This window comes from Symphodus melops (genome assembly GCF_947650265.1).
Source record: "Symphodus melops genome assembly, chromosome: 7".
Taxonomy (NCBI): Eukaryota; Metazoa; Chordata; class Actinopteri; order Labriformes; family Labridae; genus Symphodus; species Symphodus melops.
In genome coordinates this window covers 21,698,419-21,721,827 of record NC_136697.1, presented here as the reverse complement: position 1 = coordinate 21,721,827, position 23,409 = coordinate 21,698,419, and the positions used below count along the sequence as shown (strand labels likewise).

Sequence of the window (23,409 nt, the reverse complement as noted above, 5' to 3'; positions counted from 1 at the left end):
GCTTAACCTGAAAGTGCTCCCGATGCTTTGTTGGAGAAGTATGAATGGGTAGGTGTGACAGATAATCAGTCAGAAGATTAGAAAAGCACTATATAGGCTGAAGTCCATTTACTAGCCTAAAAAAGAAGTGATTCAACACAACCAAATCAGTCATGAAAACACATCGTGTTTCACTTTATTTCCAGCTTTATCCATCATAGCTTATACAGACCCTTTTAATGGTGTTTCACAGATGTACAAATGAGCTTTGGAGAATTGAAGAGTTAGAGTGGGGGTCCAACAAGCATCTTAAACATGACCTTCTATGAGCTATACCAAAGTGAACCTTGTGGTGAGCCACATAACAGGATATAGCTTTTCTAAGTAGAGACCCAATAAAGATACATATACATAGAGAATACGCTTCGTACAGAGCTGCTACCGTCACTAATCATCTCTGTCCTTGGCACCGTGCTTTAGTATGCGCGTGAATGCTACATAGTTAAAGTTGCCTTTCTTATCGATGGGCGCCTCTCGGAAAAGCTCATCCACTTCTTCATCTGAAAATCTGTCACCCATTGTAGTGAGCAGCTCTCTCAGGTTCTCTTCCTGGATCATACCTTCAAGAGAAGATAGATAGGTAAAAAAACAACAACTCAGCATTATGCATCAAGTGCAATGTTTGACATCAAAACACACAATTCTGTCTTTTTTTGCTTCCTGAAGTCAGGGGGAACAAAGACTTAAGTCGTGAATTTTAATAATTCACGATTGGATACTTCAACCCACCTGTGCCCTCCTCGTCAAAACAGGCAAAAGCGTTGCGTATTACATCCTCAGGATCTGTGCCGTTCAGCTTCTCTCCAAACATGGTTAGAAACATTGTGAAGTTTATGGGGCCTGGCGCTTCATTCATCATCGTCTCCAAGTAGTCTTCTGTAGGGTTCTTACCTGAGGATGATCAGTCACCAAGATTCACGACATTTGCTTTCACCCACTACCCACAACTGAGAACAGAAATGCTTCAGAGACTAAAGAACACTAATATTTATCTCTACCAAGATTTCCCTTTGTAAGCTCAAAACTTTTTTTAAATCTCAACTCAGAATAAAAAAAACTCTCCCAGGTGTGAAAAGTTAAGAATACTGATGTGATTCAACTTTTACCTAACGAGGCCAGCATATCGTGAAGGTCTTCTTTGTCAATAAAACCGTCCCTGTTTTGGTCGATCATGTTGAAAGCCTCCTTAAACTCCTGAATTTGGGACTGATCAAACATGGCAAACACATTGGAGGTGGCACGCTGAGGACGCTTCTTGGTGTTCTTTCCCTTGGCTCTTTTGCTCGACATATTGGCAGCTGGTAGGTCCCCCCTCCTATAACAGAGACAACATTAAGGCCTTTGTATGATATAAAAATCCACATTACTGTGTTATGTTTATCTTAAAAACCATGAATTCAAGTCTGGTAAATTCACAGGTCATAGTTCAGATACCTTTAACTCGATTGATTACAAAAACTCAATGTCCATGCACGATGTCTTAATTCATGGCTCCAACTATTTGGACTACAAAGATATTAAAAAAACAAAATACTAAATTCAGACTGGTCATCGACCTTTAGTTTTGTAATGAATGCAATAGGTCAGGAGAGAAGAAATAAACAGAAGCTATGTACTTATTTGAGTTACAGATGAATGCAGATATTTTAAAACGATAAAAGTCCCATGTATGTAATCTAATTAATGGTAAATATTCATCTTGCTGTCACATTTGTTGAAAGCTTTAGACTACTACATACAACCCAGACAAATAACTACAACACACATTGGACATAAATGACTCTACTCAGTAAGATGATGGGAATATTTTACATTTCTTGGTTGTGACATTACTTTGTAATTTACGGACCTTCAAACAATAAATTAGATAAATAAGTGTAAGTTTAACTATGTAACGCACAAGCTAGCAATATTGAGCTAGCTGGCCTGTGTTGACCTTAATAACTGAGAGACCAGACGAGCTTTTAACAAGCTGACAGAGATTAATGTGAAGGTGAAACTCTTACCTGCAAGATACAGAGGAACAAAACACAGGAGTAAAATAAATACACCTACCTTTCAGAAAGCTTGCGGTACTGTCACAGGGCTGATCACCACTGGAGCATCAACAACAACCATCAATGTTTTATTTCCTCGTCCTGAATCTGACCAATCAGAGCGCAGATGGAAGGAGCCAATACTCTGGAATATTCCATGTTGCGTTCACACGTCTCTCTGTTTAAGTGGACCTGAGGGGTCACTTTTCATATAAATAAATGGGGTCCAAACTAATATATTTATGATTGTTACACTGACTCCCACTACTGCATCTGAACTGCCCTTGTTTTAAGATAAGTATTTATGATAACACATGATGATGTTCATATGTTACACCACCAGGTGGCAGCAATTGCTAACAAAACAAACCAAGTTGTTTGAAATCTTTTTTATCTTTTTTTTTTTTTTTTTTTTACTTGCCCCCTTTTTTTTTTACTGTCAATGTTGGAGAAATGAGCTGTACAATAAAAAAAACAAAAAAACAATAGTAATAGAATTTGTGGTATACAGCCACTCATAAGAGACAATTGACAGCATGTTAACTCAGGTTCTGGGTCTGTCTTTCAGGCCATGACAGTCTGGTGTCAAGAGAAGGCCTTGGGAGAAATCATACCATTCAACACCAGAAGTGTCCCCTTCAGTAACTCCTGTTCACAGTGGAGAGTGTGGCTTTGCAGAGGCTCCTTCTCATGGTCTCATGGTCTAAATTTAAATCCGTCCCAGCCTTAAAAGGTCCTGACGGTGTCTTGTGCATTCTGCCGAGTGGCAGCATTATTTTTGTTCAGTGGACTGCCGTGCTGTCCGCCGCCCCTCACCCTGCTGCTGTGCCTGGATCTGGACCGGCTCTGGCTTCTTTAGGAATTTCTCCCCAATTCTCTTATTTTCAACTTGTGTGGATTTAGGGATTCTTAGTTGTGGTGAGTGACATGTACTTTCATTTCTATTCTAATCACTTTTTTAAAAATGGGTAATTGATATTCTGCCATGTATCAGTACGTTTTCTTTTCCAAATCAATGTATACTCCTATATTTAATGTTTTGTGTAACATGGTGTTTGAATACATATAGTTTAACTATGCCTTTTACTAACAAAGTGTGTCCTCGTAGATTAGTCTGCATGTGTCCTATTCATTTGACTTTTGCTTCACATGACTTAGATTTTTACTATTTTTACTTTACTTTACTTTATGACTGACAGCTAAGTATATAGTTTGTAGTTCATTATAAATATAAACAATAAATACTATGTCTGTTGTAGTTGTTGTTAAGTACTCTGACTGCAGAAAATATGTTTCCAAGTCAGAGCTAAAGAACTTATTGTTCTGTGATTGGGTGATTGATTGATTGATCGTCATGTCCTTTAGCAACAATCCCCTGTTCCATCTTCTCAAATGTGATTTTGTCTCTTTTTTTTCTATTTAAAACGGATTACCTTTTGGCATTAACTTTGGACATGTATTCTTTTTTGGGGGGGCCTTTTACCTTTGTTTGATGACATGTGGATAGAGTAAGGGAATGACATGCGGTCAAGGAGTCACAGGTCCGACCCAAACCCTGGTGACCCATTCGAAAGACTAAAGCCTCTGTAGATGGAGCGTAACCTTATCGCTGGGCCATCTGTAATATGTATTTAGTTTATGTTTATGTATTTTTCCCCAAAAAACTACATCACACTACAACCCTTTTTATGCCTAACTTTTTATTTCACCTGCAGAGGGGACTATCTAAAAAAACCCGGATAGCAAAAATCTTAATTATTCTTTTCTCTTTAAAGAGATCAACAACCTGCCTTGAATGTAGAAAATAAGATGCTGCCATAGTTGAGTTATTACCTGCTGCTTCTTTGTTTAACTGTAGACGTAGATCTTAACTGGAGCTAACATTTTACAAATCAAAAGTTCTCCTTCCATCTTAACAGCTTTAACATTTCCTGGATGCCTTAACTTCCATCCCTAATAGCTAATCATCATCCCTTGCTCTAAACTAATCTCAGCAAGAGAATCAATCTGTCATAATAACTATGAGGTTGATTTACAGAGCTGGTTAAGAAAAGAAAAGAAAAGTCTGAAATCATAAGTTGGCGGAGTGGCCTTCAGGATGTCAGAGTCAATACAAGTGATGCAGAAGCAGCAGCTGCTGCAGCAGCAGCATCAGCAGCATCACTATCAACGACAGGAACAGCAGAAGCATCACTTTGAGCAGCGTCACTATCAACGACAGGAACAGCAGAAGCATCACTTTGAGAGCAGCTGTTACCTGAGCTCCAAGTCATCTGTTAGCCAGCAGTCGTTCTCCACTTACAAGACTTCCAGCCGTCGGTAAGAGTGTGGGAATGATGCTTTACCTGAGGATGGTTTATATTTCATACCAGTTTGATAAAAGTGTGTTTCTAGCAATGAAACCTGTCACATCTGCAGCTTCTGAAGAGATTATTGTATTCAAGCAGATTCTCTCAAATATCCAGTACGATGCTCTCTGTGTTTAGAGTGTTCAGCGGCCTGAGTCTCAGTGTTTTGAGAACACGGATGCTGTGTCTCCGCTGAGCTTCATCTGTAAAGACATGCATCTTTAACAATGTCAGGAGACTTTGTAGGTTAATGAAAACACACATCATTCCTCTTGAGGCTGTTGCAGAACAGCATGTCAAGAGTTTGGGTCAACTCAAGTCATGATACAGGTCTCAGGTCTGAGTGCTACGAGTCAACGGAAGGCCAGTGTAGCATCGTCTTTTGTATGGTTCCAGGATGTTACAAGGTCAACACTTTGGTTGTGAAGTTTTCACTCTGAAATCTAGTGTAAATTCAGTTTTTTAGAGGGGATAAAAGTGTAAGGCAGTCAAGTCGCCAAAGGGTCAAGTCCAAGTTGAGTCAAATGAGCTCTGCTTAATGTCTCAAATCTGGAGTCAATAGGGGCGACTATTTTTTGTAAACAATTGATCTACAAAGCAAAAAGATTTTATTTATTTTACAAAAGAGGAATTTTATGTTTGAGTAGCTTAATTTGGAACATCTTAGACACAGATCTGAATCTCAATGAGCACAGTAACACAATATTAGTTAGAAACGTGCTGAATTATTGTCAGCTTTATAGAGATGCTTATAAAGTTCATTCTATTCTATTCGGCAACAAATTTGGAAATTTAGATGCTTTCAGTATTTTTCAAGCAAAGATCCAGCCTATCCTTTTAAAAGATTTGCTGAATTAGGTTGTTGTAGTTTTTGTAAAGTGTCTTTTTTATATACATCTGTACTGTGTCTGATGGTTAATTGGACAAAATGAGCAGTTTGTAAGTGTGTACCTGGATGTTGCACCTTGTATTTTTTCATTATTTTTTGATATTTTAGGGAGAAAAAAAAACAACAACAACAAAAGGATCTTCTGATAAACCAGAGATTCAAAGGATAGTTAAAGAGGGACAAAGAGCATGGATTTTCCGCTGCAGGAATGACTGTTTCACCTCTACCTATGTGTCAAACAAATCAGGTCTGGTGACGTGTGCAGGTTATGAACAGATCAAAACAATACTTTGACTTTGACTTGTATGTACCATGGCGTGACAGGTTGTTGTCAACGTTGTAATATAGTCTGAGGTTCTTTGTCCTTGAGTGTGCCGAGCTCAGTGTTCATGTTGGAAGTGGGATGGCGTCTTAAACAGGGTCAGGGAAAGAATGTCAGCTGTAGTGAAGGGCTGCCAGATATATTCATGGACAGCTGAGCTATTTCTGTAGCCTGGACATGAGACGTTACCATTTGGCACACTGTAAAGCCACTGTATGGATGTCATTCAACTGTAATGGGTGTACAGTGGCTTGCACAAACCTTTAATACTTATCAGTTAGCACATTTATCAGTCTAGTTGATTTTTCAGTGTTTTAGATTTGAATTTGAAGTCCTTCACCTCTGTTCAACTTGATACAGTTAGAAAGTGTCCAAGTATGTTGTACTTTTTTAATCTGATGATTTACATATAGAGTAGATTCCCAGACTGTTCGGGGTGAAATGCTTTTATCTTCAGGAGAACTTTCCTTCACACTGAGACAAAGACTTCCTTTAAAAACACCTGGTGAGTCAGCGGTAGAATAAAACTTTTCAGCTCTGCAGAACTCTTTTGAGATTTTCTCCATCTGTCTGTCTCTGCTGTGCGATCAGCCTCTTCCATCGACTTGATCCCAACCAGCCAGTATAGAATTCACTTTTTCAAAGCCATGTTGTGCCTCTTCTTCTTGGGGTGAAATGGATAGAGTGGAGCAGACTCGGATAAGATTAGACAAGTGAAAGCAGGGCTGTGAGATGAGCCGATCCACCCTGATCACAGCCAACATTTCGTGCTTCATTTATAAACCCAACTGGAAAAATGATGGCCTGTCGGAGCCGATAAGTAAATGAGGCAGGGTGTAACGAGGGTCAGGGTAGTAGGCCGTGCACAGAAATGCATCTTTCATTTCTGTGTAGCTGCACAACAAAAGCTCAAACAGCTGAGTACTGTAGTGTTAAGCAACTGGGACTTCATTGTTAACTTGGGGTGTTTTTTTTTTTTTACTTGCAAATGTGTCAGTCAGTATTTATAACAGGAGACAGGTGAAAAAAGTAGAGACCAGAATTAAATGGCATTGCCATGGAAATGTCAATTGTTCTGAGGAAACGTCTTATATATACGTTACAGTTCTTTGTTTATTATTTATTTTTACTCATCGCCAGCTACAATCCTCTGAGGAGCAATTTTATTACAAAGAAATATTTCAGCAAATATTATTTATTGGTTGAAAGAAAAATATGCCATGTGTTGTGATGTGACTGTTGTCTTGTCCCTGTAAGCCTGAAGACCTCTGTGAAGACAGAGAAGGGGCAGGAGGTGGTTAAACTCAGCCCGCTACCCAAAAGAGCCAAACGCACCTACTTGGCGATGGACAAGGACAAAGAAGTCATCGGCTATGTAATCCCCGTATTCAGAGCCAGGTGAGTGGGGAAACTGCAGAACATCAATGACGTTTTATTTTCCCATTTCACTGTAAGTCTCACCTTCTCTCACACGCTGTTGGTTTGCTGCGTACCAGTCATGAGGAGGTTCGTGGTCTAATGGAGGCCCGGGAGGACGATGTCACAGAGGAGGGGATTAACTACGTGGCCATGAGGAATCTGTTTGTCAGGGAGGCGAAGGAGGCCATGAACGTTAGAGTTGAGAAGAAAACCAGAACCGTGCATATCAGGGAATCAGCTGAACGCGTGGGACTGAGCAAGACGGTAAATCCTTTCAGCCTTTTGTGCATCTCGAACCATTCGCAAATCATTAAATCTCTAACATGAAGCCGTTCAATCCTGATCCATGATGATCTGGCTTCGCTCTCTCCCTAAAGCTGGACGAGTGGTCTGAGTTCCGTAAGAAGATGAACCCAGACAGCCTCACACACCGTCCAGAGTTTATCGTCAAGCCCCGTGGACAGACCGCGTGGGAGGGCAAGAACGTGAAGCTGCACTGCACTGTGGCTGGATGGCCTAAACCCAGGATCGCCTGGTAAGATCCCCACCTTCTGTGAGGCACGCTGTATCGCAGAGAAGTTTCCATCCAAAGCTCCTGACACAGACAAAAAAAAGCTACTTCCAACACTCATTTCAATTACAGACAGTGGAGACGACGATTGAAAATAAACCAGCTGTCTCTTTCTGCTGTCTTCAAGGTACAAAAACAACGTGCTCATTGACGCCAAGGCCCACCCCGAGAAGTACACAACCGAGAGCAATTACAACATGCACTCCCTGGAGATCAAGAAGTAGGTAATCATTTAGCCACATGGGCTCAATTAGAAGTCCTGAGATAAATGCACGACTGAACGTTTCAGGCTAAAAATGTTCTTTCATTGTAGCTGTATGCAAATCACCAAGTCTCAATCTGTTTTTGTTTTCAGCTGTGATTTCTTGGACACCGCAAAGTATCACGCCTCTGCCCTCAACGTGAAGGGAGAATCTTCTTATTTTGCTACTGTTGTTATCAAAAGTAGGTGACCTTTTTTTTTTTTTCATACAGCTCCTCAGTCCCTGTTCTCCTAAATACTAGTGTTTTTTTTAATGCCCACTCTTTATCATATTTTAATTCCTGAGATTGTTTTGCTATTGACACTCAATTACTAAATCTTCGTGTTTCTTTTCAGGGTTCCAGGAAGGTGAGGAAGCAGGCCCGCTTGATCCTAAGCCACGTGAGTCAATCAAACTACTTTTTCTGAAGGGTCTTCTTATTTGATATTTGAACGTTGTTACAGCAACAAACACCTTCGAGAGACGGAAATAATACTTCAACTTCCTCCTGGTCTATCCGATGCTGCAAACCCAATTTAGCCAGAGACACTCCGAGTTCTCACTGATGACTCAAGACAGTCTCAACTTCTGCAAAGTGTTTTTTTTTTTTTTTTTTTTTAAATCTATGGCAGTTTTCAGTGTAAAAGCTTTAGAAAATTCAAAATGAACTACTGACTCAACATCTCAAGAGGCATATGGACATAATTAGTGATTGGCTCAAGTTTCACATTTAACTAGGATCAGGTTTTTCTACTGAGAAGCTGGTGGAGAAGAAAACAGAGCTATAAAAAATAATTGCCGAGCCAAATTTTGATGTGAAAAAAAAGAGTGTCAATAATGGGTTAAAAGCTTACTATGCTGCTTCATATTGTTTTTATTTATTTATTTATCTCTGTAGATGGTTACTGTCCTGAACACGGTGTAACTTTTGAAACCACCATCATTGACAAATTCGAAGTGGCCTTTGGCAGTGAGGGCGAGACAATGAGTCTGGGCTGCACCGTCATCGTTTATCCCACTGTGAAGAAATACCAGCCTGAAGTCGTGTGGTACAGAAACTGTAAGTAGAAAAATGAAATACAAACATGAAATAGGATGATTTCCTAATTCGTTCACACAAGTTGTACATGCGAGTATACTCTGTTCTTTACTTTTTCCCATCAGCCGTCCCTCTGAAGCCCTCTAAATGGGTTCACACTCACTGGTCTGGGGATCGTGCCATACTTACACTCTCCCACCTGAACAAGGAAGATGAGGGCATGTACACCCTACGCGTCAACACCAAGTCTGGCTTTGACAACTACTCTGCCTATGTGTTTGTCAGAGGTAAAATGTCCTCAGGATCTGTTGTTCTTTCTTCACTTGTCATGTAAGAATAGCTGCCACATGCAGTTTGATCTCACTTAAAATTCCACAAAAGATAATAAATACTCTTAAGAAAACCCCTTTTGTTACCAACATCTAAAATACCCTTCAATAGAGTGCAGCAGTGCTAACTGTACTGTAAAGGTGTAAGTAGTTCACAAAATGGAAACTGAGGATGTAATTGAGAGCATCCTGATTTAGAGACAGCATTACTCACATGTGCATGCGTGTCGTTTGCCTTGCTAGATGCCGAAGTTGAGGTAGAGGGGGTTCCCGTGGCCCCCCTGGATGTGCGTTGTCATGATGCCAACAAGGACTATGTGGTGGTAACCTGGAAGCAGCCAGCCGTGGAGGGCAGCAGCCCCATCCTTGGATACCACATTGAGAGGTGAGCCAGACATTTAGCCTGAGACTAACAGTATAGGAAAGGTTTTGTTTACATAACCAATGTTGCTTTTGTTGTGTTTTTCTTTCCAAGGTGTGAGGTGGGCACTCACCACTGGGCTCAGTGTAACGACACCCCAGTGAAGTACGCCCGCTTCCCTGTCACAGGACTGGTGGAGGGGCGTTCTTACATCTTTAGGGTGCGGGCCCTGAACAAGGAGGGAACCAGCCGTGCGTCTCGTGTCTCTGAGTCTGTGGTAGCAATGGATCCCTCTGACAGAGCCCGCCTCAGAGGTAAGGAACACAAGAACAAACCCATAGGAATGCTGCAATAAAGACAACGGAGATTTTTGTAACGGATTTTCCTTTCTTTTAAACCAACAGCTGGTCCCTCAGCTCCATGGACTGGCATGATCAAGTTCACAGAGGAGGATCCCACTGGTATGATCGCTTTTTATGCTAATAATTAGACAAAACAGGACAGAAATATGTTGAAAATCAATGTCATGATATCAAATGTTTACATTTCCAGACAACCAATCAAAAAACAGTGACTTGGCATATTTTCGTAACTTGAAGGGCTGTCTAATGAACCGTAATTCTTTCATAGTCTAAAGCATGCATCATGTTTTGAGCCATGTTCACTTACTTTAAATGATCTATAATGGGAATTAGTTTAAACAATGGCTGCTTGCAAGATGTTTTGCATGTTCTTTAAGGAACAAAAAATCTGGGTTTCGGTACTTGAACTAAAATTTTGAAAACGACACACTTAAAGCACGAGTCACATGTTTAAGGTGACTTCCTCTAAATAATTGCAGCTTCATCTTTCCTCCTCAGTGGGCGTCGTCCCTGGAGAACCCTCTGATGTTGTGGTTACCGAGGCAACCAAGAGCTATGTGGTGCTCGCCTGGAGGCCTCCCGTGCAGAGAGGTCACGAAGGAGTCATGTATTATATTGAGAAGGTGAGGAGAAATGGACGACTGTTTGTTGTAGAGCATCTCATCAATAAACAAAAGTGGACTGGTTAATAACATTAAGATAAATAATCCATAGTTTAAATGGAAGCTTTTTAGTTTAATTTGATGTCCCAACTTCTTAACATGTACACATTGAATGGTGTTGTTCGACATGAAACTAATAATTGTTTTGTGCTGTTGACCGTACTAAAAAGAATGCCAACATGGGCTTTGCGTTACCGTGACAACCCCGAGGAATTTGAGAATTCATTCTAAGTATGGTAATTAGTTTGAGTCGCTTCTACACACATACTGTATATGTATAAAGTTCCTGTAGGTTCTTGTTTGATTGTAATCTAACTGACATGTGAGGACTTGAGTATTGTATGGAGGCTCAAACAACCTCTGACTGTTCTTCTATGTTTGTTGAACACAGTGTATGTCTGGCACTGACACCTGGCAGAGGGTGAACACCGGCATGCCAGTCAAGTCTCCACGCTTTGCCCTGTTTGACCTCGCTGAAGGAAATTCCTACAACTTCCGCGTGCGCTGCTGCAACTCTGCTGGTGTTAGCGAGCCCTCTGTTGCCACAGGGGAGATAGTTGTCGGAGATAAACTGGGTGAGCATGCACGGCTGAATTTATATTTTGAATAGGTATCATAGTTTGGCATGGATTTTCTTCCTAGAGCTATCAGTTTAGTATCCAGGCATATTCCTTTAGAATTGTATATATTTGCATTATTTTCCAGCTGTTGATATTCCCTCATTGCTCAATGTATTTTTTCTCACTTATTTTCCATCTCTCTTATTCAATCCTAAACTTCTCCGACAGACCTGCCCTCGGCTCCAGGCAACCCAGTGGCCATCAGGAACACCGACACCTCGGTGGTGTTGGCCTGGGGGGCCTCCAAGGACGTCAAACAGCTTGTCGGCTACTATATTGAATGTAGTGTGGTTGGCACTGATGTGTGGATGCCTTGCAACAATAAACCTGTCAAGCAGACCAGGTGGGTGCAGCTCAAGATGATTCTAAATTGATATATGAGAATTTTAAATGGTGTGTCTCCTTTGCTTGTGTGACACTAAGAGGAAATCTAATTAAACATTTGCTCAATCTGGAGAAAGGTCTAAAAGTTTTTGAATACATTCAGTGTTATCAGGTACACAGAAATGATGGACTCTACATGTTGCGCATTTAAGCTACCCTTAGCTAATGTTTGCTGCCATTAGCTAACAATAAAAACCCTATCTGTATCAGAGTGCAATGATGATGTTTACTACTTTGTCTTACTTTCTCAGGTTTGTGTGCCATGGCCTGACTACTGGCACAAACTATGTGTTTAAAGTCAAGGCAGTCAACGCTGCAGGATACAGCCAGAGTTCCCCTATTTCTGATGCTGTGGTTGTGCAGGCGGCCATCTGTGAGTGTCTTCACAAGTCTCCATTATTTACCTTGCCTGTAGCATTCAAGCCATACGCTCTCCCTGTGCTTATTTCATTCTCTCCCTGTGCCGTATGCTCCCAGCTATTTTTAAACATTCATTCATCTGGGGAATGATATCTGACAATATAGAGCAAAAAGACCTGCTTTAAATTCAGAGACAAGACCTGCAGCTCTCTTCTCTCAGCCAGCAAGCCTCTAAGCTCTTGTTTGTTCATGAACCTTTTAAAACCTTCAGCACTCAGTTTCCTTATTCCAGACCAAAAACCCATTACTTCATATTCTTTGTTCTAATCCATTAATGATCAACGTGTCTATAGCATGGAAGCATCTGCCACATGATTTTATCCAACTCCAGCTTCATATTTTTGCATGTTCTTGCCTTACATGCGCATCACTAATAGTGCTCATCAAGCTCTTTTACCATGTCTTTCTTTATAACTGACAAGAAAATAACAACTGGTCAAGTTTTACGCTGCTTTTCTTTGTGTAGGTACTGATTACTGTTGAAAAAGTGTTTTTGCTGGTGTTCTCTTTTGCCATTTAATAACTCTTTAGGGATGCCCCTTGCTGCATGGCCAGGGTAACGGCTAAAACATTGAGTTCTAGAGAGCATGGGCCTGATGAGAGTCTCGTCTGGCTTTCTGAGGTTTTGGTAGAGTGCACGTTGCCCTGCTTCTGGCCTAGAGTGTAAGTACTTTACCCATTACAATGACCTTAAAGAAGTGCATTGCTTGTGTGCCCAAAGCATGTAGCATGTTTAACAGTGCCACTTGTTGTTGCTGTGATTGCTCTCAACACATACAAAGAACGAGGGTGTGAATATCTTAAGAGTATCCTCTTGGACACACTTCTTCACTTGGTTGAACCTATTAACTTTCTCTCCAGCTGTCCCAGGGAAGCCCTCTGGTGTGACCCTGCTCGAGGCTGTAAAGGACTACATGGTGCTGGGCTGGAGCGAGCCTGCTAAAAACGGAGGAGCTGATATCAGGGGATATTTTGTGGACTACAGGACCGTGAAAGGAGCTGTTGTTGGGAAATGGCATGAAATGCACGAGAAGGCATTGACTACTACCTCCTATAAAGTAAGTTCATTTACTTTATACCACAGGCTTGGTACATACTCGAGTCTGATCGGCTTAAGGGTGTCATGTGGGTGTCCATTAGCTTTTGATATATGGACACCTATGGAAGAAGTTCCAGTCTGTTCACTGTTTCAAATGAATGTTCTGCAGACGACATCTAAGATGAGTAACCATAGCAACAGAGACAAATTATTATCTTTGGACAATGTTACTCTTTCATTCTCAGAGTCACTGTTCACTAAAATGTATCAAGGCAACAAGTGGTTCACTCTTAATTCATGTTTGTTTGAAATTATTTTTGAAAAAATATATATATATAATTGATTTGTTCTCATTACCTGCATTTGTTTCTTTTAGGCTGAGAACCTGAAGGAGAACGTCTTGTACCAGTTCCAGGTGCGTGCTATGAACATGGCAGGTGTGAGTAAAGCCTCTCTGCCCAATGCACCTCTGGAGTGTAAGGAATGGACCATTACTGTACCAGGTATGGAACCACTGACCAAATAGATAGATAGATAGATAGATGGATAGATAGATAGATAGCATGCTTTTAGCGTTTCAATTGTAGAGTAACGTTTGTGTTTCAACCAGGACTTTAGGACAGTTGTAAGTAGCAGTGATACGATGCAAGACTTTGAATGAGCAAATTGACATTTTTTGGAAGAGAATATGTGTTAGTGTTAGTGTCTTGGTCTTAAGACCGGTCTCCAGACCACATTTTAAAGGTCTCAGTCTCATCTTGGAGTCCAAAGCATTTTTACTCAGTCTCAGACTGGGCGGACTTAGGATTTTGCTATCCACTGCTGCTGTTTTTCGATCACTGTGATTACAAGGAAATGCCCCTTTCTAAAAGAAGGAATGACTTTAACTTATTCATATTTAAATTGTAATCCTCCGGTTACCGAGACAACCTTCACGGTGTCTAAATGAATACATATAGCGTGCTCCCTTCACACAAGATGACACTTTTACTGTGATGCTTATGGTTTTGCTCTTGACTCAGTCTCGATTTTACAACACTAGTTTTGCGCAAAATGTTTTCTGTTTAAAAAAGCTATGCTTGAACAAAACAAATATTTAAATTACTCAGTTACTGTTACTAAAATACTGTTTTGAATTACTTCCCCTGTTGTAAATCTTTGACAGCTATGTTTACTTTTTGTTAACCACCCTCTAAGGTGCTCCTGTTGGTCTTCATGTGTTGGAGCTCCGTGAGACCTCTGCGGTGGTCCTCTGGGAGCCACCTGCATTTAGCGGCCGCACTCCTGTCAATGGCTACTATATGGATATCAAGCAGGCCTCTGCTGGAGATGAGGGTTGGATGGCTGTTCATGAGAAGGTCAACAAAATGAAATACATAAAGGTGAAGAACATGGAGAGATTATTGGATTGAATCTTTCTTCTTTCTTTTTTTTGACATCACTATTGTGTAGCTGGTGGAAACATCCAAAAAGAAGTCTTTAACTTGCTCTCCATTGAACTTGTCGTGCGCTTCTTCAGATTACAGGGCTGGAGGCTGGTTCATCCTACGTCTTCCGTGTGCGTGCTCAAAATCTTGCTGGAGTTGGAAAGCCCTCAGCACACTTGGGTCCAATCTTGGCCCAAACTCGCCCTGGTTAGTGTGAAAGTTTCGTAACTCACACTTTCAATCACATAGTTTTCCTACGCATGTGTGAAACGTGTAGTAAAGTCGAGGAAATCTGCAGGGATACCTTAGTTTAGAGCTCATTGTCTTGTATTTCATTTGCAACTTCAAATCTGTTATCCTAAATTCTCTGTATGGCTATCAATTAAAACACATTGTTATTATTTACCCTCTCTTCCTCAGGCACCAAGGAGATATATGTGGATGTCGACGATGATGGTGTTATCTCTATGGTCTTTGAGTGCTCTGAAATGAAGGAGGGATCTGAGTTTGTGTGGTCCAAGAACTACCAGGCTATGACCGACACCTCTCGTCTGACTATTGTCAATGAAAAAGGAAAGTAAGTATCCGCTTTGCCCCCAATTTCTTGTGCAACTTTCAGGGAATAAATTATCTCTCTAATTATTGCTCATTGCTTGTTCCAGGTTTTTTACCCAGTGTTGAAAACCCTGCTCTCTGTGATATCAGCGCATATCGTTTCCACTTTTCACATGAATTACTTGTGATCTCCCTTGTGTCCTCATCTCCAGGACCAGAGCTATCTTCAACAGTCCCTCCCTGGAAGATCTGGGCACGTTCTCCTGTGTGGCCACCAACACTGATGGCATCTCCTCCAGCTACACGCTCACTGAGGAGGGTGAGTCAGCCCACACTCTTGGCATCTCTGCTCCTGTGAGCCAGAAACTTGATTCTCCTGTTTTTGTTTGGGTGATGTCAGAGCTAAAAGCCTTAAGGACGGCCTGAAGGACTCTGGATTCTCCTGTCTCTTATCCTGTTTCAACAGCTGCATCAAAATGATCTCTGTTACTCCTGAGGTCAAATGTATTCTATGATTTTTTTTGTTAGCTCAGTGTGTATTTAAAAGTTCTTGTAATATCCAAAGTTTTACTTACATACCGTAAATTCCGTACTATTGAGCGCACCTGGATATAAGCCGCACCGGCTAAAAATAAGTAAATAAATGTATTTGTACATATATAAGCCGCACTTGATTATAAGCCGCAGGTGTCCACGCTATAACAAGAGCTATTTACACAGACGTAGGCTACCGGTAACATCCGCAAATACTGTAGCGTCCGTACGGACGTTAAAGGACGACGAGAGCGTTCAAATAATAACTTAATAACCCGATCACTGTCGGCCGTGACAACGCCGTTTACAGCAGAGAACAACACATGACATGTAACAATCCAACTCTCTCCCCCAGCGTTCTCTCATACAGCCACTCAACACGTTCTCGCTGGTGCATTCACTGACTCTCCACATAATCGGAATTATGAACACATTATCAACTACTGACTTTACAACATGAACCGTTACAATACGAAGCCTAGCCGACGGTGTCTGTAACACGGCTGATGAAAAAGATGACCGTAATATATTTCACAAGAAAAAGTCCATCCATTCACTGCCTCAGAATGACTTCATTACTCACTTCCTCAGTCTCTGTTGTCGCTGTCAGTGTCATCTTAACGTGCAGCAGCTCTGTTAGCTTCTTTGACAGCCAGTTCGATCGCCTTTAACTTGAAAGCTACATCATATGCATTTCTCCGTGTGTTTTCCATGATGAGGGTGCGTGCATGAAGCGCAAAATGACTGATATTAAGATCCGACGTGACGAAGTCAAATGTTTTTGCGGCAGAAGCTCATTGTCCCCCATAAAAAATCCATGCATTAGCCGCACCGGAGTAGAAGCCGCAGTGCTCGAAGTGTGAGAAAAAAGTAGCGGCTTATAGTCCGGAATTTACGGTAATGTAAAATTAATGTGATGTTTATTCTTTTGACTAAATAACTACCGTAAATTCCGGACTATAAGCCGCTACTTTTTTCTCACACTTCGAGCACTGCGGCTTCTACTCCGGTGCGGCTAATGCATGGATTTTTTATGGGGGACAATGAGCTTCTGCCGCAAAAACATTTGACTTCGTCACGTCGGATCTTAATATCAGTCATTTTGCGCTTCATGCACGCACCCTCATGATGGAAAACACACGGAGAAATACATATGATGCAGCTTTCAAGTTAAAGGCGATCGACCTGGCTGTCAAAGAAGCTAACAGAGCTGCTGCACGTTAAGATGACACTGACAGCGACAACAGAGACTGAGGAAGTGAGTAATGAAGTCATTCTGAGGCAGTGAATGGATGGACTTTTTCTTGTGAAATATATTACGGTCATCTTTTTCATCAGCCGTGTTACAGACACCGTCGGCTAGGCTTCGTATTGTAACGGTTCATGTTGTAAAGTCAGTAGTTGATAATGTGTTCATAATTCCGATTATGTGGAGAGTCAGTGAATGCACCAGCGAGAACGTGTTGAGTGGCTGTATGAGAGAACGCTGGGGGAGAGAGTTGGATTGTTACGGCAAGTTATGTGTTGCTCTCTGCTGTAAACGGCGTGGTCACGGCCGACAGTGATCGGGTTATTAAGTTATTATTTGAACGCTCTCGTCGTCCTTTAACGTCCGTACGGACGCTACAGTATTTGCGGATGTTACCGGTAGCCTACGTCTGTGTAAATAGCTCTTGTTATAGCGTGGACACCTGCGGCTTATAATCAAGTGCGGCTTATATATGTACAAATACATTTATTTACTTATTTTTAGCCGGTGCGGCTTATATCCAGGTGCGCTCAATAGTACGGAATTTACGGTAGTATAATCAAGCTAGAAGTGTGGAGGACTTAATACTGAAGGGTTTCAGAGAGAAGGACATTTAACTGATGATGTTGTTGTTTTTTCATAGGTCTCATGCGTCTTCTGGACATCAGTCATGAACACAAGTTCCCTGGTAATTATTTCACTTCATCGCAGAAAACCCCTTTTTAACTCTCATAATAACATTCATCATAACTGAGCCGACAAACAATCATTTTTTTTTGTGGAAAAATGGCTGCAACAAATACTCTCTAGTAACAAAGGATTGTTTCAGGCAACGTTTCTCATTCATGTTTTATTCATTCTCTATTCATTTTAAAGAAAAATGTGTTTTTCTCCAGTTATTCCCTTCAAGAATGAAATGGCCATGGATCTGCTTGAGAAGGGCCGCGTGCGATTCTGGACTCAGGTGGAGAAAATCAGCTCTGCTTGCCAAGTGGATTATGTCTTCAATGATGTCATCATTTCTCAGGGCAAGGTCGGAATCAGACTTTAAAAGTGTTTTGTGTGTCTCTTATTGAAACATTATCCTGTGTGTGAGACTCTTTTTTGTGTTTTCTTCAAAAAAAGAAAAAGGATTTTCCATCTCATCTTTTCTTCCAGAAATACTCAATGAACTTCGACAAATCTACCGGCATTATTGAAATGTTTATGGACTCTCTGGAGGTCACAGATGAGGGAACGTTCACCTTTAACCTGGTGGATGGAAAGGCTAAGGGAACAACCAGTCTGGTGCTCATTGGAGATGGTAAGACCACATGTTCTGCAGTTCATGTTGGTGTCCATTGAGGGGCAGCAGAAGACCATCTTTTCTTTTCTTCCATTCCCCTTTTTATTATTATTATTCTTGTTGTACCTGATCTTCTCATGTCTGAAAAGACTGGTCAGGAATATCGAGAAATAATGGAACACTTGACCATGTTGCTTTTTTTTCCAGAATTCAGGGAACTTCAAAAGAAATCAGAATTTGAGAGGGCTGAATGGGTCAGGAAACAAGGTAAGTATTTTAACTTGTCCTACATGAGGTTTAAACTGGAGAGAAAGTATGTTTCAACATTTATTTACTTTTTTTTTTTTTTTTTTACCTCCTAAAGGTCCTCACTTTGTGGAATACCTTGACTTCACTGTTACTTCAGCATGTGATGTGCTGTTGAGATGCAAGGTAAGAGAAGTAGCTGTAAAAGTGTGTACAGCTGAATACATTTCTCAAAAGATTGTTCGCAACTTGGCTGAGCCAACTTATTCCTATGTCACCTTTCTGTCAACAGATAGGGAATGTCAGACCCGAGACTGAGATCACCTGGGTGAAGGACAGCATTGAGATAGCCGAGGACGATGAGGAGGCCAAGAAAATTGAGAGAAATGATGGCGAGCTGACCTTTAATATTGGAAAGGTCAGCCCATTAGACGGAGGCCGTACTTTGTCAGGTGTCATGAGCTGCTGAGTAAAGAGGAAAAACGCACTGCTTCCCGTGCAGCAATGCTTCCATTGTCGTGCTAAGCTAGATGCTACACTAATAACCATCCCTCTCTGACACACAGATACATAAATGATGAAATACTCTTGTTGCTAACTCTGAGTGCTGATGGAGTCAGAACATCAGCAGGTCCTCCTTTGGAATTAGAAGAGATGTACTTCATTTTCAACATTTATTTCCATATAGTTTAAATGAACTATGTGGTTTATCTGTGTGATTTTATTTTCATCATCTCATTTCTAACACTGTTCAATTTAGCTTCTCTGGCAACACCTATGCAGACCTTTTTCAGACGTTATTCTGGTCTGTCAGCTGTAAGAGAGGTTATGTTGATCTTTAATAATTGTATGTTCCATTACCCATTAAGAGAGGGTTGATGTCATCGCATAATCTCATGAGAAGTGGCCTGTTCATCGCCCTTCTTGTCACTGGCTTCTCGCATTAACTGGCTTATCTGTCTAATTCACAGTGGATTATTAAGCAAGAGATAAAGGAAGAAAAAGGACGAAAAAAGGCAACTGCTGTGGACGTTCCCCCGCCGCCAAGACCCAAAGTCTGGACATAATCTTTGCTGCCATAAGTTCATGCCTATCATATCTCCATTTGTTCTCCTCGTCTTACCCTTATTCATGTCCTCTAAATAACGCCTGCAGCATCACAGGCGGGAGAAAAGCTTGCCTTTTCGGATTAGTTTGTCCCTGTCTGGCTGTTCCAATGTGTGTGATATGTCCCAAGAATGACACTGTATTCTCCTCTGTTTGAGAAAGAAATTAATTTCTTTGTCAAGTTGTCTGAACTTTCTTTTGCTTTGAACTCTAGATCTGCAAGACAGATGCCGGAATTTACGAGGTCTTCCTGAGGGACGACAGAGGCAAAGATAAGAGCATATTCAATCTGACAGATGCAGGTATAGTTTGTTCTCTGAAGAATATCGATTAAAAATCAAGAAGAAACCAGAGCTAAACAAGTGATATCTGTGACTTGCTATAATTTCTGTTTTCATCCATTTTTTTCCCAGGATATCAAGCTGTAATGAATGAACTGTTCAGGGTTATTGGTGAGTCATAACGCTTCACACTTAATTACCCAGCAGTAATGCAGCACCACACATGGCCCACACTCTTAAATGACAGAAAAAAATGACTATATAGTTACTACCCTGCATGAACTGCTGTTGAATTCAATCATTTTTTGTCTTCATTTCTCCTCTTCCAGCTAACTCATCCACTGATATTCAAGTCATCAGTACTGAGCATGGCATCATCCTCTACTCCAATGTCACATGTTACAACGAGGACCTGCGTGTTGGTTGGCTCCAGAAGTAAGTCAAATAATGATATTCACTTCCATCATTTAATTTTCCAATCTTTACATTCACTGGTGAACCCATTCCCCACCATGTTAACCATTTTATGGTACTGTATTTATATGCTCTGAAAAGATGACAGTAGGTGGTGTTATGTTGTCCCCCCGGGGCAAATTTGTTTTCACAGCTTTGCACAGTTGGTATACACATACACATTTATAATAAGAGCACGGGAAGAACAATAGAAACAACAGGAAGAAACACATACACAATGAACAACAAACATACCACAAAAAAAAATAAAATCATAGTGGATATTTGGTACAGTAGAAGAACATAGCATTTAAGAAAAACTTTTAAAAACAGTTCCAAAACGGATACAAGCATGAAAGCCAAATACCAGTGATGCATAAAGCAAACACACACACAAAGACACACACAATCCTGTGTAATTTGTTGTTTCTCTATCAGCAAATGTGACAGCTTGAAAATATAGCATAGGTGGTTTTAAACAAACAGATAGAGCAGAACAGTTCAATTATGTTTCTGAAAAAAAAAATCTTAAATATATTTCTACAATTAAATTGCTTTCTGACGCATGATGACCAACATTGAATAGTATGGAAGTGACATTCAAATTCAGACTTTTCTGACTGAAATTGTTGATCTCAGGCGAGTGTGTATTCTTTGGAAAAATGATAATAAGAAACAAATCCACACCGTAAAAAAACAAACATTCTGGATAAATCTCAAATTTTAATGTTACTAAGGGATGAGTGTTAAAATTGTGTGGGTAAACAGAAATGACTGTTCTCCTCTTTCGTTGCATTTTCTCTCTCTTTATATTGCACTAGGTCATCTCATAATCTACTGTAGCAGCAACTGATCTGTTTCACCCTTTTCTCCTCCAGAGATGCTAAGATCGCTGCCTCAGAGAGAGTTAAGTCCGGAGTCACAGGGGAGCAGCTTTGGCTTAAGATCAACGAGCCCACTGAGAAGGACAAGGGCAAATACTGCATGGACATATTTGATGGCAAGGACGGTGTAAAGAGAGTCTTTGATCTGTCTGGCCAGGGTGAGTGAGACTTTTAAGCAGACAAGAAAGAAGCCACAGATGTTTCCACAGTTCCAATTACTTCCAATTAAATGTGCCTATTTGTGTGCCTTTTAATAACAATACATAGATTTTTTTTTTTTCTGTTGCAGCATGGGAACAGGCGTTTGAGGAATTCCAAAGGCTCAAGTGAGTAAACAAATCCATCCGACTTAATCAATCTGTTGTGCAACTCAGTATTTTAGGCAGAGGAGGACACTCACACAAATAAATACAGTCATCACACACCTAAAATAGACTGTATATACTTTTGTGTGCGTTTTCAGACGCTCTCAAAATACCTTTCCTGTTATTGTATAGAGGAGACAAAAAGGTCAGATCTTTCTGCCTGTGTTACCATTCAAAGATGCTTCTGATTGTGTCTGTCTCCTTCCTTCCGTAGAGCGGCAGCAATCGCAGAGAGAAGTAAGTGGGGTTGTTTTTTTTTTCTTTTCTTCTGGAGGTCTCTGCTCTATGAGATTGTGTAATACGATCTGGATCTCGAGGCAATTTCAGTTTTTAATAGAATTTTAGACCTGAGTGAAGATACAGGAGTCTATTTATTATTATTAGGTACAATCATGGGTCATGGTTTCCCAGGAAATATAATACCTTTAGTTCTGCAGTGGGGGTTACAAAAAAAGGCCAATACTTCATTCATGCACACAACAGAGTTAAAGAAAATATTGTGATTTTTGGTTATTATCAAGGATGCATTTAGAAGTTTGAAAGTCATTCTGGGTGAATATTCTCTTGTCAACACAAAAATGATCCACAGGTTGATTGATTTATTTCTTGGCTCACTCTTAAAACTCTTGTTTAGATCGTGCTCGTGTTGTTGGAGGCTTGCCAGATGTGGTCGCAATCCAAGAGGGCAAGGTAAATTAACTTGATTTTCCCCCGTTTATACACTCTGGTGGTGTTCTCTTGGTCTAAGCTTTCTCCTTCCTCCTTCTTTCGATCGTCTCAATGTCATTCAATTGAAAAACTTTTTTCAGCTCACACCAAACACATGAAATGCCTCTTTTTCAGTCCCTGAACCTGACTGGCAATGTCTGGGGCGAGCCCGCGCCTGAGGTGTGCTGGGTGAAGAATGACAGGGAGCTGGTGTCTGACGACCGCTACAAACTTAAGTTCGAGCATGGCAAGTTCGCCAGCATCACAATTGCTGCCGTCACCACGGCTGACTCTGGCAAATACGCCCTGGTGGTCAAGAACAAGTACGGCAAAGAGGCTGGTGAGTTCACTGTCAGCGTCTACAACCCAGATGACGACGAGAACAAAGAGAAGAAAGGCTAAAGCATGAAGATACTGTGTCATGAAATAAAGCAGAAAAGATGAACAGCTGGCTTCTCCAAAGCATTTTATTCCGGCACATGCCGGTGCACCAAAGCAGTATGAATAAAAGATGAATACAGCTGCTTCCTCCTGCGTCTTTCATGTGCTAAAGAGCTTTTGGTATTACTTTTTGAAGAAGCAAACTATGTATGTAATACAATGAGGATAATTGTAGGATTGTAGTGGTTTGAGCTGTCTTCTGTCAGTTCAAGCAAATATGGTAAGTTATTGTGATGTGCTCAAGGGAAATGGTTTCTTTCCTGTTTTTGTTTAGTTTTTTCAGAAACAACATTAAGGCCAAGAAGAGCACAATGTTGTTCTCTCCTAATATTACAGAAATTTATTCAGAAGATTTCGACCTCAGGCCTGAGGTTTCTGTAAAAAATAAAGGAACAATTGATGTCATAAACTTCCTAGCAAGTATTTGCTTTTTGTTGTAAGACATATCACATGCTACTGTGATTTCAGCTTTTTGTATCTATTTATAGCAGTTAAACGTGTACTGTGTGTGTGTGCATATATGTCGTGTCTGGGGTGTTTGCAAGTGTCAATCATTGCAACAGTCTGTAGGTGGTGGAGCAGGAAACCTCGAATGACGTGATGAGTTGTTTTTAGTGTGACCATTCATACATGCAGAGAAAACTGGTTCGTTCAAGGTATGTCATACAACCTAAAATGCCCAGAGCAAAGTGATACAGGCATAACTGGAATACTACTAGGAAGTCTTATCAGTTCACCTGAATGTCAGACTGTCATCTTCATATGTTGAAAGGGAGGGGGGGTCGTATGTCA

General features: G+C 40.8%; 2 protein-coding genes across 2 annotated transcripts; one reads left to right on the top strand and one right to left on the bottom strand.

Moving 5' to 3' along the window:
• Positions 1-146: 146 nt before the first annotated feature.
• Positions 147-2,314, bottom strand: LOC306826424 (myosin regulatory light chain 2, smooth muscle minor isoform-like). The gene is made up of 4 exons (XM_079347747.1): positions 2,095-2,314; positions 1,146-1,354; positions 769-930; positions 147-599 (listed from the first exon to the last, which is right to left on the bottom strand). The coding sequence occupies exons 2-4, from the start codon at positions 1,327-1,329 to the stop codon at positions 427-429; spliced, it is 519 nt and encodes a 172-aa protein (XP_079203873.1). The 5' UTR covers positions 1,330-1,354; positions 2,095-2,314; the 3' UTR covers positions 147-426.
• A 537-nt stretch (positions 2,315-2,851) lies between these two features.
• myom1a (myomesin 1a (skelemin)) lies at positions 2,852-22,704 on the top strand. The gene is made up of 37 exons (XM_079347727.1): positions 2,852-2,993; positions 4,114-4,394; positions 6,892-7,032; positions 7,131-7,317; positions 7,431-7,588; positions 7,752-7,844; positions 7,980-8,068; positions 8,223-8,267; positions 8,765-8,926; positions 9,031-9,192; positions 9,478-9,619; positions 9,710-9,909; positions 10,000-10,056; positions 10,456-10,580; positions 11,011-11,194; positions 11,408-11,582; positions 11,875-11,996; positions 12,905-13,101; positions 13,459-13,585; positions 14,280-14,464; positions 14,602-14,716; positions 14,930-15,086; positions 15,277-15,383; positions 17,491-17,535; positions 17,744-17,880; positions 18,006-18,150; positions 18,340-18,399; positions 18,497-18,564; positions 18,671-18,796; positions 19,700-19,787; positions 19,899-19,937; positions 20,096-20,201; positions 21,098-21,261; positions 21,393-21,429; positions 21,683-21,705; positions 22,103-22,158; positions 22,312-22,704. Exons 2-37 carry the CDS (start codon positions 4,174-4,176, stop codon positions 22,576-22,578), a joined length of 4,512 nt encoding a protein of 1,503 aa, XP_079203853.1. The 5' UTR covers positions 2,852-2,993; positions 4,114-4,173; the 3' UTR covers positions 22,579-22,704.
• The last annotated feature ends 705 nt before the right edge of the window (positions 22,705-23,409 follow it).

Bases quoted from the DNA above. Each gene is read 5' to 3' on its own strand.
- LOC306826424 (XM_079347747.1), bottom strand. From the start codon at position 1,329: ATGTCGAGCAAAAGAGCCAAGGGAAAGAACACCAAGAAGCGTCCTCAG. The intron at 931-1,145 runs GTAAAAGTTGAA...GATCATCCTCAG, and splicing joins CGATATGCTGGCCTCGTTAG to GTAAGAACCCTACAGAAGAC. The intron at 600-768 runs GTGGGTTGAAGT...CTTCTCTTGAAG, and splicing joins TTTTGACGAGGAGGGCACAG to GTATGATCCAGGAAGAGAAC.
- myom1a (XM_079347727.1), top strand. From the start codon at position 4,174: ATGTCAGAGTCAATACAAGTGATGCAGAAGCAGCAGCTGCTGCAGCAG. The intron at 10,581-11,010 runs GTGAGGAGAAAT...TGTTGAACACAG, and splicing joins TCATGTATTATATTGAGAAG to TGTATGTCTGGCACTGACAC. The intron at 22,159-22,311 runs GTAAATTAACTT...CCTCTTTTTCAG, and splicing joins TCGCAATCCAAGAGGGCAAG to TCCCTGAACCTGACTGGCAA.